The sequence below is a fragment of the Dysidea avara genome, chromosome 11 (genome assembly GCF_963678975.1).
Source record: "Dysidea avara chromosome 11, odDysAvar1.4, whole genome shotgun sequence".
Classification (NCBI taxonomy): Eukaryota; Metazoa; Porifera; class Demospongiae; order Dictyoceratida; family Dysideidae; genus Dysidea; species Dysidea avara.
Window position 1 is genome coordinate 11,451,285 of NC_089282.1, and position 15,735 is coordinate 11,467,019.

The 15,735-nt window shown below is 37.6% G+C and overlaps 1 protein-coding gene across 1 annotated transcript; it reads right to left on the reverse strand.

Annotated features, from left to right (window-relative positions):
- Positions 1-2,291: 2,291 nt before the first annotated feature.
- On the reverse strand, positions 2,292-14,968 carry LOC136237663 (multidrug resistance protein 2-like). The gene is made up of 6 exons (XM_066027881.1): positions 14,841-14,968; positions 11,059-11,107; positions 8,099-8,577; positions 4,628-4,799; positions 4,434-4,573; positions 2,292-2,412 (listed from the first exon to the last, which is right to left on the reverse strand). The coding sequence occupies exons 1-6, from the start codon at positions 14,966-14,968 to the stop codon at positions 2,292-2,294; spliced, it is 1,089 nt and encodes a 362-aa protein (XP_065883953.1).
- Between the last annotated feature and the right edge of the window lie 767 nt (positions 14,969-15,735).

Below are 15,735 nucleotides of genomic sequence, written 5' to 3' on the forward strand. Positions count from 1 at the left end.
TATTTCACTTAAAGCTATAGATATGGATCAGTGGGCAATTGCTGCAGTGAACCTTTGTAGAATGTAATTTCTATGGAACATTTCTAGAATCAAATTATGAGCTACATTGCTATATTTATAGTTTCATCATGATACAGTTGATGTATGGAGCCAGTTACCTTAGGGCCAAATTTTTTGGGCTAGGTAGCTGCTTAATACGTTTGCGTAAGTGTATAGTATCAATTTGAAATTAGTCCTTATGGAGTGGTGGCCTTTCTAATTTTCTATACAGGTGGCCACTTTCCACTCTATTCCATCAAATGTTTGATGAGCAAGACAATGCATAGTGGTTTTAGAAGTGTACAGTTTTCCAGCAAAGGCATTGTTTATAGGTACAGACATACAAAGGTGGCCTTTAAGTGGTCAGTAGTAGGCTTGCCCTTTCAAAGTATAATTCAAAAGTGATATACAGTGTAACATATCTTAGCGGCTACCTTAAAGGCCATCATTTTATAAGGGAAACTTAAAATAGGATATATCTACTCTAATGCAACTATATGAAGCAGTTATCTAGGTATTATGACCAAGAAGCTTTGGATATCACTAAGACATGGCATTTCAATTCAACTGTTCCACATTACATGTACATATGTATGAGTAACTGTGTCATTTGCATCCATTCTACATGTATAAGATTGGAAACTCATCATAATCTGTGGCTGAATATTATTATTATTATAAATTGAAAGAATAGATTGGAATATCATTAGTTGTACAGTAAATCCCCTATAAATATAGCTACTGTACCTCTATAATAGGACCACCTTGTTATAGTAGCCACCTCTATTTTATAGGACACTGAACTTACAGCAAAAATATAATCAGTGATTCCTTTATTAGGCCGCCTTATTATTGCTCCAACTTTCTTAGCTTTAAAAGTGGTCTGTTAGTATGGTTTCAGTGTAGTGAGCCCTTGTCAATACAAACCCTAACTATTTTAATGCACAAAATGATTTGCAACATACTAATATAAGGTTATTCGCAATTGGTATTGGAAATTACACTGTAAAAATACCATACAAACAGCAGTGATTACAAGGTTACACATTAACACTTATAACTCATGCTCCACTTTTGGTCCCAACTTTAAACTCACAGTGGTGAATGATGGGTATTAGAGCAACATGTAAACCAAAAATATATTTAATTAAAGAATATGCATTTTTGAAAATTAAGATCAAAGGAAAAAGCTACATTTTTGTGGTTCGACCTTTTCCTTTGAGCAATTATAAAACATTATACATCACCTGAAAGAGAATTTAATAAGGATTTCAAAAATCTAAACCAGAAGTTTTTATCTGAATCATAAGCAAAGTTATGGCCATTTTATTGAAAATGTGTAAGCAAAATAAAATTTTCAGCAGAAACTTTGAGTGGTCATAACTTAAAGGGAGACCAATGAAATGAACCAAATTTTGGTGTGAGAAAGTTTCTTGATAGGGTCTATGTTTGTGCCAAATTTCATGAAAATTGAAAGGGGTCCGGATTTTTTTTTTGTTGATTTGGTATGGAATGACCCTTACACTAGTTGGCTTTGTAGTGGTTTTAAATCTGATTCCTTGTAAATCACTGAAAGGCTTTTCTAAAAAAAAACACCTATTTTCAGCTCATTCCATTAACTAGTGTCTGGTAGGCATGGCAACTAATACTTTTTATTAGCAAAACTTGATTGCGTGCTTTGCTAGGCACGGTTGGGGTTTTGTTATAACTTCATGATGGTTATTGTGATTTATTTCAAATCACAAAAGGTTTTGCACTATGTTGGTTACCCCATGTACATACAGATTTTCAAGTTACTGCTTCAAGTGGTTTACCCTGTGGCCATGACAAAAATTAATTACTTTTGCATTTTTTCAAAAAAATTACTTGTAACTCCCTTGGTCTTCATCTGATGTGAACAAAAATTGGACTGAAAATGTGGTGAATTATGCTTGTACTGCTGATAGTAGGGTGGATTTGGTTGGAACAGGTGGTGCTCTACCCAAAGGAAGTCTCCACAGTTAATTTCCATTAAGGCACTATCAAGCTATGGAGGCGTAAGAATGGCATTTTCTTGGTTCCTGTAAATACACACTTGTCTGTCATGTGCCATGCACACTGGCTGTACTTGGCTGCACTATCGTGTGTCTTGATTATATACTTAGTAGTTCTGCTTGAAAAATGTGCACAACGGAACGCAAACGCAATGAAAACTTTTTTGTCAATTAAATATTGTACATATATGATTTCTACTACCACACTTATCATAATCCTTACCAAAAACTGACACCTACAAACGAGATTAAGAAAAAGGTTGCCAGAGAGAATATGAATCCAAAAACTAAGAATTTCTTCTGTTGTTTCCTTCTGGAATTTTCTAGTGCTTCACCATATCTAAAAAAATATGTAATGGTTAAATAGAGTGTTAGATATTACATGTGTGCGTACAATTTTTCAAAGCATAGGGACAATCACAATAGTTGGCCATGAGCTTACTTCTGTTGAATCTGGTCTTCACAACAAGGGGAAAAAACTGTGGCATCAACTACACTACCTTTGGGTTGTCAAAGTCAGAGGCTAAACCATAAACTGCCATTTAAAGATTTCAATAACATGTGGAGTGTTTCGATCGTTTTTCTATCGTAGTAAATTGGTGTGCCACTTGGTTACTTATCCTGTTTCCTTGGCTCTAGTATCTATCATGTCATAGTCAGAGTTGGGGATAATACTAGTGCTTGTCAGTATTGAAATTTGAATACACGGTATCGGTTTAAAGTACTTGCGTGGGGAAAGATCAAACAAACAAGAATGCTATTGTCGCCATACAAGCACTTAAAGGAAAATACAGCACTGCGTATGGAAAATACAGTACTGTTGATCATGTGCATAACGTTTAAATCACCAGAAGTAGCCAAAAGGATGCTATCTGTTTGTTTTATCACCAAACTTGTATTGTACTATATATAGACACTTATCAATCGCCTGATGGCTGAAAACCAAGGAACGCTCCAAACAAAGACAACCAGAAAGCACTTTAAACCAATTAAAGCACTGTTACATTTGTGTAGTATGAAAAAATAGCACTCTGGTGAGGTCTTGAGCCAAATACAGCACTCGGCCTCGTCTTGTGCTGAATTGGTCTCTCACCCGCTCCCTCATTATATTTTTCCATATTGCACTAGCTGTGATATATTTAACTAGTATATAGTTTTCTTGTTACAGTGCATCATTTCTTGGGTCTAATATGAAGTGGTATGCATCCCAATAACCAAACAATGTAGTTCAGTACATGTATTTGTATGGGGTGTGGCTTGCTAAACCATCAACAAATTGAGTAATTGAATGTACAATCCTATACTGGTATCTCAATATACTGATTATCAAGATTGTTACAGTATGCTAACCGGTTATATTAATTAACCATGATAAACAGTACTAGCCAAGTACTAGATAATATGTAACAGAACATGTTATAATTTTTGCAGTAACGAGTATATAATATAATATAACGTGTTATATGACAGAGTTGCAAGTAGTAGTATTGGATATCACCTCTGGATATTTAATGTACTAGTTCTTTTTAATGATATTGTATCTCCAACATGTAAATGGTTGTGTATATTTACTCTAGGCATCACTGGAAACATGTATGAAGTTCCTTGAGGCCAAGTTACTAACCCCAACTCTACAGCACAATTCTGTACTATAGATTTTCACATTTATGACAACAAGCATTGTACTGTATAACAACAAATATTGGTGTAACTAATATTTGGCAATTTGCTATAAAATTGCAGTTGGCAAAATTTTAATTTGAAGGTTGAACGTAGCGTAGACAAATCGTGCATGCTGTACAATCCTTTTTTTGCTGAAATTATATAAATCTTGTAGATTAAATCACAGCGTGCAACTGCCATGATTGAAACTGGGTTGGGTCATCCGGGTCCAATACGCAGAGCCTCACCCATTTATCAATGGCTGTGCATGAATCCATGTCTGTTGCTGTCTGCAAGCTTATGCAGAGACATGCCGACTAATCAAGTATGGGTCTAGTGCTACAGCAGGCAGCTTCTGTCGTGAGCCACACTCATTTGCATGCGTGGAACCACGCTAATTTACCAGTAAGGTGTGTTTAATCCATGAAGTCACACTTGGTTTGTGTCGAAACCTATACCTCAACAATTGCTATCAAAAGCTTGGAAACGAGGTATGAAAGTAATATATATATTTTAAATATTGAAAAATTTTAAATTTGGTGGTTTGGTAATGAACCGCCAATTTTCTAAATTTTGTTATTATACTAGAGCTCTGTACCAAATCACATGTACAGTATCTGTACCATTAGTGACATTTTCAAAATCATTTTGCTTGGACTTGAAGATATAGAACCTTCTTGTATCAACATGTACTTGTACCTATTAATGATGTCAACTTGTCCTCCGTAACTGGTAACAGTATGAATTGCAGATATTGCTTCTTCAGCTATGGCACCTGCTGTTCCATAATCTGTACCCTTTCCGTCCTTGGATTTCTTAATACGTTGTAGCTCTTCCATCTTTGTACAAGACATTGTAATAACTACAGTATTAAACTAGTACAGTACACTCACCTTCTTCAGAAATATTCCACCTAATATTGCAAAAGGAAACTCTCCAAGAAAAAACAGTGAAAGCCTCCATTGGTAAATAGCTGCAAGTATCCTCAGACTTATAAAAGTCACTACAGATTGAAACATAATTGCCAAACTTTCTCCAAGTCCAGAGTGTAATTTGTCCAATTTTCTACAATACATGTAAAAATACAAACCCACAATACAAACCCACAGTTATATGACCAAGTACTGTAGTACTTGCAGTAGTATAGGGATCTCTCCACAAAATATTATTATTATTTATTATTTATTATTAATTAGCAAAGCCCACCAGGGGCAACACGCTAATGTGCATTACAAATCACAAATTGTTTAGCTTATCTATAATGTTCTTAAAAGTGTCAAGGTTAATTGTGTTGATGTTGTCAATTTTCAAGTTATTCCAATCAATAATTGTTCTTGGCAGAAAAGAATACTTATATAAATCAATTCTGGATTGCAGCTGTGCAAATTTGAGGGGATTATTGGCACGAGTATATGATACAGGGGTTGGCTGGGGTAAACAATGGTTTGGTAGCACCAGTAAGTTTCTTACAATCTTGAATAATAATATAAGTCTAGCATTTCTTCTCCTACTTTTTAAACTTGGCCATTGAAGGTAATTAATACTGTGTTGTTGACTGGATCTGTGCCATGGTTTATTAAGAACAAATCTTGCAGCTCGGTGTTGGATCATTTCTAATTTGCTAACTGTTGTTTGGTGATAAGGATCCCAGATAGCTGAGCAGTATTCAATAGAAGGTAACAATAATTGTTTGTATAAGTGTTCTTTGATTTGTATTGGGGCATTATATAAATTCCTTTTCAGAAATCCAAGAAGACGGTTTGCCTTTCCACAAATATAGTTAACATGAGGTTCCCATGATAGTGTATGATGGAGGCGGATACCAAGATAGGTGTGCTCTGATACAATATTCAATGGAATATTAGACATTTTATATGTAAAAGTGCTTTTACTGTGGTGGGTTGTAAATTGTAAAATATTGCATTTGGGAATGTTAAATTCCATCAGCCAGTTGCTAGCCCATTGTGTTAAGGAATCTAAGTCATTTTGCAGTATTCTGTGATCGTTGGGCGTAGCTATAGTTTTAAAGAGTAGAATGTCGTCAGCAAATAATCTAATTTCACTCTTGATGTTTGTTACAATATCGTTAATGTAAATTAGGAACAACACAGGACCAAGTACGGAACCTTGTGGAACACCAGATGTAACTTGACATGTAGAAGATCTAGAGCCTTCTACTACAACCTGTTGGGTACGACCATGAAGGAAGGACTCTAGCCACTGTAAGACAGTTCCTCTTATACCATAGTAATTTAATTTGTAGAGAAGTCTAGAATGAGCTACTCGGTCGAACGCTTTAGAAAAGTCTAATATAGCAGCATCAACTTGCAGGTTCCTGTCAATATCTTTTGCAATGTCATTAACAGTAATGAGTAGTTGAGTCTCACAGGAATGTTTTGATCTAAATCCAAACTGGTTGTCTGAAAGAATATTGTGGTCCTCCAAATGCTTCATAATTTGACTCACGATGATATGCTCCATTGTTTTACAAACTACTGAGGTGAGTGAGATAGGACGGTAGTTGCCTGGGTGAGCTTTGGAACCTTTTTTAAATATTGGGGTGACATAGGCATGCTTCCATTGTAATGGGACTTCACCAGATTCTAGTGATTGTTTGAAAATATGAGTTAGAATGGGAGATAATTCGGCAGCTGTGGCCTTCAGTACATACGGATGCAAGGAGTCAGGTCCTGGGGATTTGGATGTGTCACAGGTACTTAACAAGTTGTAGACTCCTTGTTCGGTAATCTCAAATGTAGGTAAAGATGGAAATAAGGATGGACCTTTGTCAGGAATGTTACTATTATCTTCGTAATGTCCTTATATATATATATATATATATATGTATACACAGCTAAAAGTCATCAGGCTGGACAGTAAAATGTTTGTCTATAGGGGGAGGATGAAAGCAAAGGAAACTATAGCCCAGAAGGATGAATTAATTGTCATCCAAGAATGTTTCCGTAAATGGCTTCTTTAGCAATGCAAAATAATGCAGGAACACTTTAATCCTGTAAGAAATATTCAAAGTAAAAAGCCTGAAGTGTTTATTTCAATTACATGAGTCTCATTTCATTCTTTCTTCAGGTATAGCAAATAAGTCACCTGTGTGACATGCTTGGTTTGCAACAAATGTTTAACTGCATTATTGTTACATGGCAGAAGAAATTTAATGCTCAGGGGAAGTATACAGTATTAGGCCAACTTTTCATCTGTGACTTGTAGGCAGTTCTTATAGTTCTACTGCTATGGACGTTGCATTGCATTTAGCAAGAATCCATTTTACATGCTGTAGCAAAAATTCTAGATATATTGCGTGTCTTGTCATCCTTGATCTGCTTTAACTTGAAGAGAGATAACATTTACATTTACAAAAGCACACATTTTATTGTTTTCTAGCTCATATGCCTCAAAGGCTGAACTTAAGACAGTCTGTCAGCATACTGTACATCAATTTGTAAACAAAGGTTGTAGGTGCCACAAGTATCAGCAAACTCAACAATAGTGGTAAGAAATGATCAACTCCAGGTAGCTAAACATACTTGTCAACATATTGTGCTGTGTGACTAAGGGAAATAAGTGTGCATTATGCATGCACACCTCTGCTTCAATTTATCCAGGTCCAATTCAGATTACTATCTCAGTCAGTGGGTTATCTGGGTCAGCAGTACTAACCTACTTTTAATGCTGGACTGTAGTGATATCACCATTTTGTATGTTTATATATTATTCAAAGGTGGCGGATTTAGAGGGTAGGGGTGCATTGGGGGCTGAAGCACTCCCTCCAAATTTTTACTATGCGACACTAGAAGGTACAGAACAAGTGCAATTAAATCTCAACGAAAAGATGGAAAGAGTGAGAAGAGAAGAGCTAATCTCTTCTAGGAATCAACAAGAGTAAAAAAAACTGCTAAACATAAAAATACTCTAATAGAACAGTCAATTACTCTAATAAAACATCCAACAAAGACCACCTCCTAGACCCATTGAACTTCAGCATTGGACTCAAACCATAGTGCAGCATTTATGCTGTGCCTTTTGTAAATCTCTAGAACTAGTTGTCACTACTAGAAAAATAATAATGAATTCACTTTAATACCTAAAGAGGTTCACAATGCTTCTTCAGTAACAATATTATTGTGAAATTCAATCTCAGAAAACTAAATTTGCAAAAATTTTCCTGTGAGGGCATACCCCCTGACCTCCCTAGATAAAGTATGTGTGCACTAGTTGTCAACCGGTTGTCACTTTTCTTAGCTCCCACAATAGATGCCCCCTGTACCCCCTTGGAAATCCTAAATCTGCCCCTGATATTAGCTATCATCAAAACAAGATGTATAATACTGATACTGTAAACTACTCACTCAATCATTCTACTGGTAATTTCTTCAGTTGCTATGGTGTCAAACCACTGTATGTTTTGTTGTATGATGGAACTGAACAATCTTTTACGTATTTCCAACATCTGTCTGTCTCCAGTGTAACGAAAGATTGCAGAATGTCCCCATCCAATGAAAAAGACAACAACTCCACATATGATTACATATATGGTCAAGTAGTCCATATTTTGAAGGAACTGGTCTGTTTCAATACATTTGTAAGAGGAGTGATCAAAACAACATCCTGTTTGGTTACCCATAGTAGAACAATAAAGCAGATTGCTGCAGTTGATTGTGACTTGATTTATGCAATGAAAGTAGTTATACGAAACACGATGGTTCGCAAAATTTCTGAACACATTACTAAATAATATCCACAATGCTGTAATCGTCAAAGCATGGATGAAAGCTAGCGATAATCCAATCAGTAGGAAAGTACGATCTGACTGTGTAGAAAATCCGAGCTGTAGCAAATAACAAACATCCACAACTGCATGATAATTATACTGTATGTGCGAAAAGAGGTCTTCCACACACATCTTACCTACCAACTTTGAAAATTTATAACTTCAGATTGGAAAGAGCTATTCACCTGAAATTTGGCCAGAAGTTAATGCAAACATAGCGTAATGGATTGAAAATGTTCAGGTTAATACATTACTTGAACACTAACTCAAGTCATGGAATTGGATGTGTGTGGAAGACCACATATAAATGTACATATTATCACACAGTACGGTAGTAACTGTATATTGGCTTCGTTTGACCTAACCAATACTGCCAAGGCACCATGAGGGTATTGTGAGGCTGGTTTCTGGCCAACATTTTGTTGTGGGAAAGTGAAAACCCCAACTCAAAAGTGCCTTCAGTCTGACCCAAACTCCTTCCAATAGGTAAACAAAATCATTTTTTAGAATTCTCTATTGCCTGACTAACTGATTACTAATACCTTCAGACAAGCATAACTCAATAATGGCTGGTTTGATTTTTTCACTGCTCGATGTTGCTTCAACCTGACAGGTGCCACTGCAGTACATGCAATGTATGCATCATGGACTTACCTTTGATCCTATATTTCTCTTCACTGACAGCTCAAAGTGTAAATTCATAGTAGTGTGTGATGTCTTACCTTTTTTTTTGTAAGGCCAGGTAAGTTGAGTCTCATTATTGCTATAATAGATCACGTGAGCAAGCATTTCTATGTTTGAGGTAGACTAGACATCATTTAGAGGTAAGAAAACGTTTCCCTGCTCCAGAAAGGTGGAAAATTGGGAGCACAAAGCCTTTGGCAATCCCTGTAGTGACAGATAGCTTGCTGTCGCTGTGGTTTTGGGCATACAATAATAACCATGCACCCATCACAGTGGCGGAGTAGCTATTTTTAGCACTGTTTATACTATGAAGGCCAAACCCGCTCCAATCACCAAAAAACTTAAAACCCACAATCATAATTTTTATCGAAGTAGAGATTGTTGATGGAGTTAAAGGATTTGTGTGCTCTGTTATCGTAAGGTTAGTAGGCAACAACCTCTCAATTCTATGGAGTTGGTTAGTTGTTCATTCGCACGTGTACCTGTTTGTTTTTGAGTCCTTTTGTTGTTCTTGAGGCTTTCCTTCCGTATTGTCCCCTAAATACTTCGCTGTTGCTTCATTTCGTCTTTACAGTCACCATTTTAACTGTAGTTCTCCGTATCTTTATCCCGCTTACTAGAGCCAAATCGAACTGCAGGTTCGCAACTGTTTATACTGGGTGAGTAGAGCGAACTAGTTCGAACCAGACCCACATCCCTAGCAGGTCCATTTCAGAGCGGTTCGACATGGTTCGGTTCGATATGGTACGCATTTACACTGACTTGGAAATCGCTCTGATTCAAGTTAGTTCGAACTGGATGGTTAGTTTAAATGGGCTGTTAGCTCAGTGGCAGTCTAAATACATAAACATTGTTGTACTGAAAATTTGTCATATCAAACAACTATGTACCACTGTGTTTCAGTAGCATGCATTCAGCTGCACTTAACTAACACCATTTATAGCTATTAAACCCTCAGCAACACTATCTCCCACTGCATTAAAAATGATCGAGATACTCTAATAGAGCAGTCAAGTAAATACTCTAATAGAGCAATCAAAGCTACAGCTTATAGTCACCTATAGTTAGCTATAGTTTTACAGTTTAAAGTATTGAATTTATTGTAATTGCTAACTAAAAGTAGCCTAAAATCCAATCTCACAGCTTCTAAAATCTCAAAATTTTCTGGTAAAATGTCATCTGATGCCTTATTCAGCTATACCAATTTTCAGAAACCCCCTTTAAAAATCCTAGATCTGCCACTGCATCAAAATTGAAGGATGAGAAACTGGTATTCTACATTGTCTGGCCTATCCTCTGTATTTTTCATAGTGACTGGATTGAATGTAGAGGCACTTCTTGTACTGTTCCTTATTTGTAATGCTGTATAATGCGCTGAACATAACTGAAAACAAAGTGTAAGGCATAGATTATATACCGTAGGGAATATATAATCTATGGTAATGGCCACTTGGCAGTTGGCACTTTTCAATATTGGGATATATGCGTTAAGATAAGTCTGGTACCATTCTTTCTTTTGATGTGGTATATGTGCATGTTAGTCATAAAGTGAACAAACAAGTGCAATGAAAAATTAAGTTCGATTAGGGATCATAGAAAGAAGTAAGGAAACAAGGGAGGTCCCCTACACCTGAAGATATACTAGTGGACATTTAATAGCTAATTTAGCGACTAAATTTAGAGTTAATGTCCACTAGTATATCTTCAAGTGTCCCTCCATGACTAAATTAGGAATTAAATGTCCACTAGTATATCTTCAGGTGTAGGAGCCTAAAGTAATCGAACTTAAAAATTCCAATGTTTTCCTTACACTGTAGTAATAAGAACAACAATGACATCTATACCTACACTTACCAGAGCAGGCAAGCCTACAGGATTTTCATTGTTCTTTTCATTTTTCTCCCTACGTATGTATATACACACACATAATACTTAAGTTAAATTTATGTTACAAATAGAACAGATATACTAGTCAAGTGGATAAAGGATGAACTTTAAAGTTCCTATAATCTAGCCTGCATGCTAAACCTGTGGGAAAAAATGGTAACACCATCTGTGAGCATGTACAATATAATGCATAGAAGAGTTGTATAAACCTAGTGACATAGAATTGGTATACCATCATTTTAGGCTGTAGAGGTATATGGGAAAGATTATTGTTTCTAAGCAAAAAACATCTTGATGACCTGTGATATAACTGTAGCATTGTTTAGTAACTGCCATGTATTGCCCACATGTTATTAATTTCCCTATCCTCTTAAATAGAGCAGTTGCATTACTCTGGTTTTTAGCAATGAATAAGAACAATACATGCTAAACTTCTGGATGGGAAAATAATATTATATTGTCATATGGAGTGATTTTATGGTATGCAACACACTGTAATCACATTTAAGCCAATGCAACTGGATTCAGTACCAGTTTCTTGCTTAGTTTACATGTGGGTAGGCAGTTATTATCCAATATTCATAACTCCGCTCATGTTTAATACGTAGATGTCCAGGGGCAGATCCAGGAGGAGGTCTCTGAGGTGAGTGAAGGGTAATCCCCATACCCGGCCTACAGCTGTGCCCTTAGGCAATGCATGTTTCTAGCTGCTGTTTGTGCCACTTATTGCTATACTATGCTATTGTAGATCTAGCTTTCATATGCATACACATGCAACTCAACTTCCTGACCAAGCTGAAGAACTACTCCTGTATCACTCTGTAATTCATGCTGCCAAGTGTGGGTACCAGGGTTTAATTTATTCTGTGTCTTCTGGGTGAGGTCTCAACAGCCGAGTGATGTCATGTGACCATATAGACAGTGCAGGGTGGCAGGGCCGCCCACAGGGGGGGGGGGGGGGGGGGGGGCAACTGGGGCATTTTGCCCCGGACCCCTGCCTGAAAGGGGCCCCAGGAGGCCCCATGAAGGGCCCCCTGAATACCTGTTTAAAAGATCGATATACTCTAATAGAGCAGTCAGATCTAAATACTCTAATAGAGCAGTCACAGTATTCTTCAGAGGAGCAGTGTAGCATGTAGCAAGCTTATAGATAAGGAGATATGGTTGGCGATGGGTAGTTATTGTCATTGCCAGCAGGTTGTGACCTTTTTTTTTTTTTTTTTTTTTTGGTCTTCACCTTACAACTTGGGTCAAGGGCCCCACTTTAACTCTTTGCCTTGGGCCCCTTAATTTCTCTGGGCGGCCCTGCAGGGTGGGGTCAGGTATATTACCATAAAATTTTTAAAAAGTACCGGCAGCAAAACATTACAGAATATACAAATTAGACATATCTATATACAACAATATCAGAGGCCATTGCTTCCTAGCAGTTGCCAAGTCTTCCACTCATAGTAACCAGGAAGGAACAATTCCAGAAAATGTCACACTGCTCTTACAATTTTATACATGCCGCTAAAGGGTTGGAACAGTGGCTAATTGTGAATCCAGGACCTAGTCTATGTTACAATGTTCAAGTAGCTCCTATATACTAGTCTGATGAACAAGCACTCCATACATGTATAGTTTGTACGGAAAAAAGTTTGCAGGGGCAGTGTCCGTCTGTCAGTGTCATAGTTATAGCTTCCCTGAGTACTCCTGTTTCCTGCATGCATATCCCTAGGGACCTGTGTTTCCCTGCAAAGCGCATTCATACTGCTGCTGCTGTTGCTGCTACCCCTGCTGCATGTATAGCTACTGCGGCTTGCTGCTACTATGCATACAATTTGCTGGTACTACCAGCAACCATTGCTCCTCCTCCTGCCTTTGCTATTGCTGCTTTGCCTTTAATAGCTACTCCTGCTGCTCTCTTACTAACTCTCTGGCTCTGTATTAAGCATAAGAACACGAATACTGAAGAATACCGTATAGCGGGAAATTTCCGGAGGGTGTAATTTTCGGATATTTCGGAAAACTAAATAATTTCCGAAAATAAATTTTCCGAAATTGCTTATTCATACGTAGTCTACATTTAAGTAAAAATCGTGAGTTGACATAGCGCTCCTCAAGTACTTCAAGGTGTGTAAACAGAGTAGCGATACCAGTATTTCTTATTTACCTGTTGATAACCCCTAGTTCTGCACTTGTTGTTGCCAATTCAGGCGTCACCAGAATGATGGAGATACGCCAGTGGAAGCAGGAAAATGGGAAACCACGTGGTGAATATCGGGTGTAGCTACACAGGAAAAGAGAAGGCGGAAATAGCGAAGAGAGCAGCTGTTTACGGGATTAGTATCACTATTAGGCATTACGTGAAGTCCATCACATAATCCATAGATTATAGAGGGGCACGTAAGCGCCGGTGCTTTCTCTATAATCTGTGCATCATCATGACCTGATGACGCACAGAAGTCTTCACCTGCCTTGCCAGAGCACAATTCCGTATATTTCTGTCAAGTGCTGATCATGGTCCTTATCCGAAAATTTATTTCCGAAATAGTTCACAATGATCATTATCCGAAAATTATACCCTCTGGAAATTTCCCGCTATATGGTATGTGGCTAAAGCTATCTACTGTTACGATTATACAAGAATCCAGCATCTATTTTCTTTTTTACAACTGCTAAAAACATTTTTGCTGTATGGAAAGTGCTTTATCTAAACTAATCATTTTTTATTGGACCAGTAGCTATAATCTCCTAGCAGAAATAAATTTAACCAAGGGACTTGTTTATACAAGATGTCAATATGATATTGCCATTTCACATGCCAACAAATATAATCTTATTGCTGTCATAAAATCACCATATCAATTATCCTTTTCTGCTCCAATTCTTTTCTGCTTGTAGCCTTGAACAGGCTCTGCCTTCTGTGTACACCCTTCAGTGCCTAACTGGTAATAACAATAACCTAGCTGAATATTGTGGCTATTCAATGAAACATCAAAGATTGCTGATGAGTTTATGGAAAAATCTATTACTGTTATTTGCACACGTACAAAGTGGGTCCAAATATTTCAATACATTTTTAAAGTCTTAGTTTCCATAGAAACTTGTCACGTGTATGGGGTTGCTCTGAAAGCATTTTGGGCTTGAACGATCTCTACTATACAGTACTACTGTACTGTATGATGAATCAGGGCGGATCCAGGGGGTCTTTGAGACGAACCTTGAACAGGGAATCTAAGAGGGAAACTGCAACCTGAGGAGGAGGCAACAGATCGATCACGCAACCAAAATAGCAACATAGCGCACGTGATATGGATTGTTCAGAAGTTCAGCAAATGGCAGAAGACACGCGCATGACGCGGTTATTCCCGTTCCGGAAAGTATAGGTAGCTGAGAAAGCCCTATAAAGCTCATTTAGCGAATCAAGGAAATCCGCCAAGCTTAATTCAGTCGCCAATCAGCTGCTGTTTAGTATCTGTTCGTATGGTAAATTCGCCACTGCAACCACACTGCAACTTGCTTTGCATGCTTATTCTGCGCCAAACTTTCATCGTTTACGGTACTTCGTCTGGCGGGAAACAGGCGATGTCTGCAATCCAGATAGTTTTATCAATGACCATCACACGATAGCTTATAAGTTGCATGCAAGGTGGCGGCGTCCTATCGTATGTGACCTCGTATGTGACGTTGTCCGAGCAGCTACTCTCTGTGTTTGAACCTGCCTTGTCATTAAAGTATTTATAAATACATACGTAGCAACGTACTTTTTGTTGTCATTCGCAGTATCTGAACCTTCAGACAAGTTGTCACCCAGGCTGGCGTTTTCACTCCCGCGCTCGTCCATGCTGTCCTTAGCAACAGCTTTGCAGGTGCAGTCACACGTGAGTCTCATCCGTCATCGCAGCTGTGGTCTTGAAGTTTTTTGCAATCAAACGTGAAGAATCCGGTTAATTTTCACGTGGACTTTGATAACCATACAACCAATAGACTCCAGCCAGGGGCGGCGGAGAAGGTAAAAAATAGTATTGAGGGACTTAGCTAGTTCCCATAAACTTTATCTATAACCGGCTGTCATTGAACAATAATATTGTACTGCCTTTTTTTTTTCCCGGGCTAAATGTAATGCCCTTTCCTACCACCCCCAGCACAAGAGGCAAACGTGCTGGACAAGAACTGAAAAGCGGGACATCTAAAAGCGGGACATATTGTACTGCCTGATTATATTATACCAAATAGCCAGCTAAATATAGCTAGCTACCTGGTTTTATTAAACTCTAGCTATACAAGGATCATCCTGATGTGGCTGCATTGTTTTGAATCAGTGAAGTTTTAATTGGTTATTTACATGAGGGCATAAAATTATTGAAATCCCTTGGTATCAAGTAATTACCTTACAGTGTTGATCAAATTGCAAAGGCTTGGTATATACGGCTCTGATGTTCCAATGATTTTATGTCCACCTGTAACCAACTAAAACTTCATCATTCAATAACTTTTGTTATACACCTGATAAAGAAATGATGCACATCATAGGAAATGCAAAACTCCAGTATTTTGTTTGCTGCCAGACTGAGGAAATAATTTGTTTCATAATTATAGTGTTTTATTGGGCTATCATGTTGCAGCTGATATATTGATTGTTTCCAAATAGTTCAATTG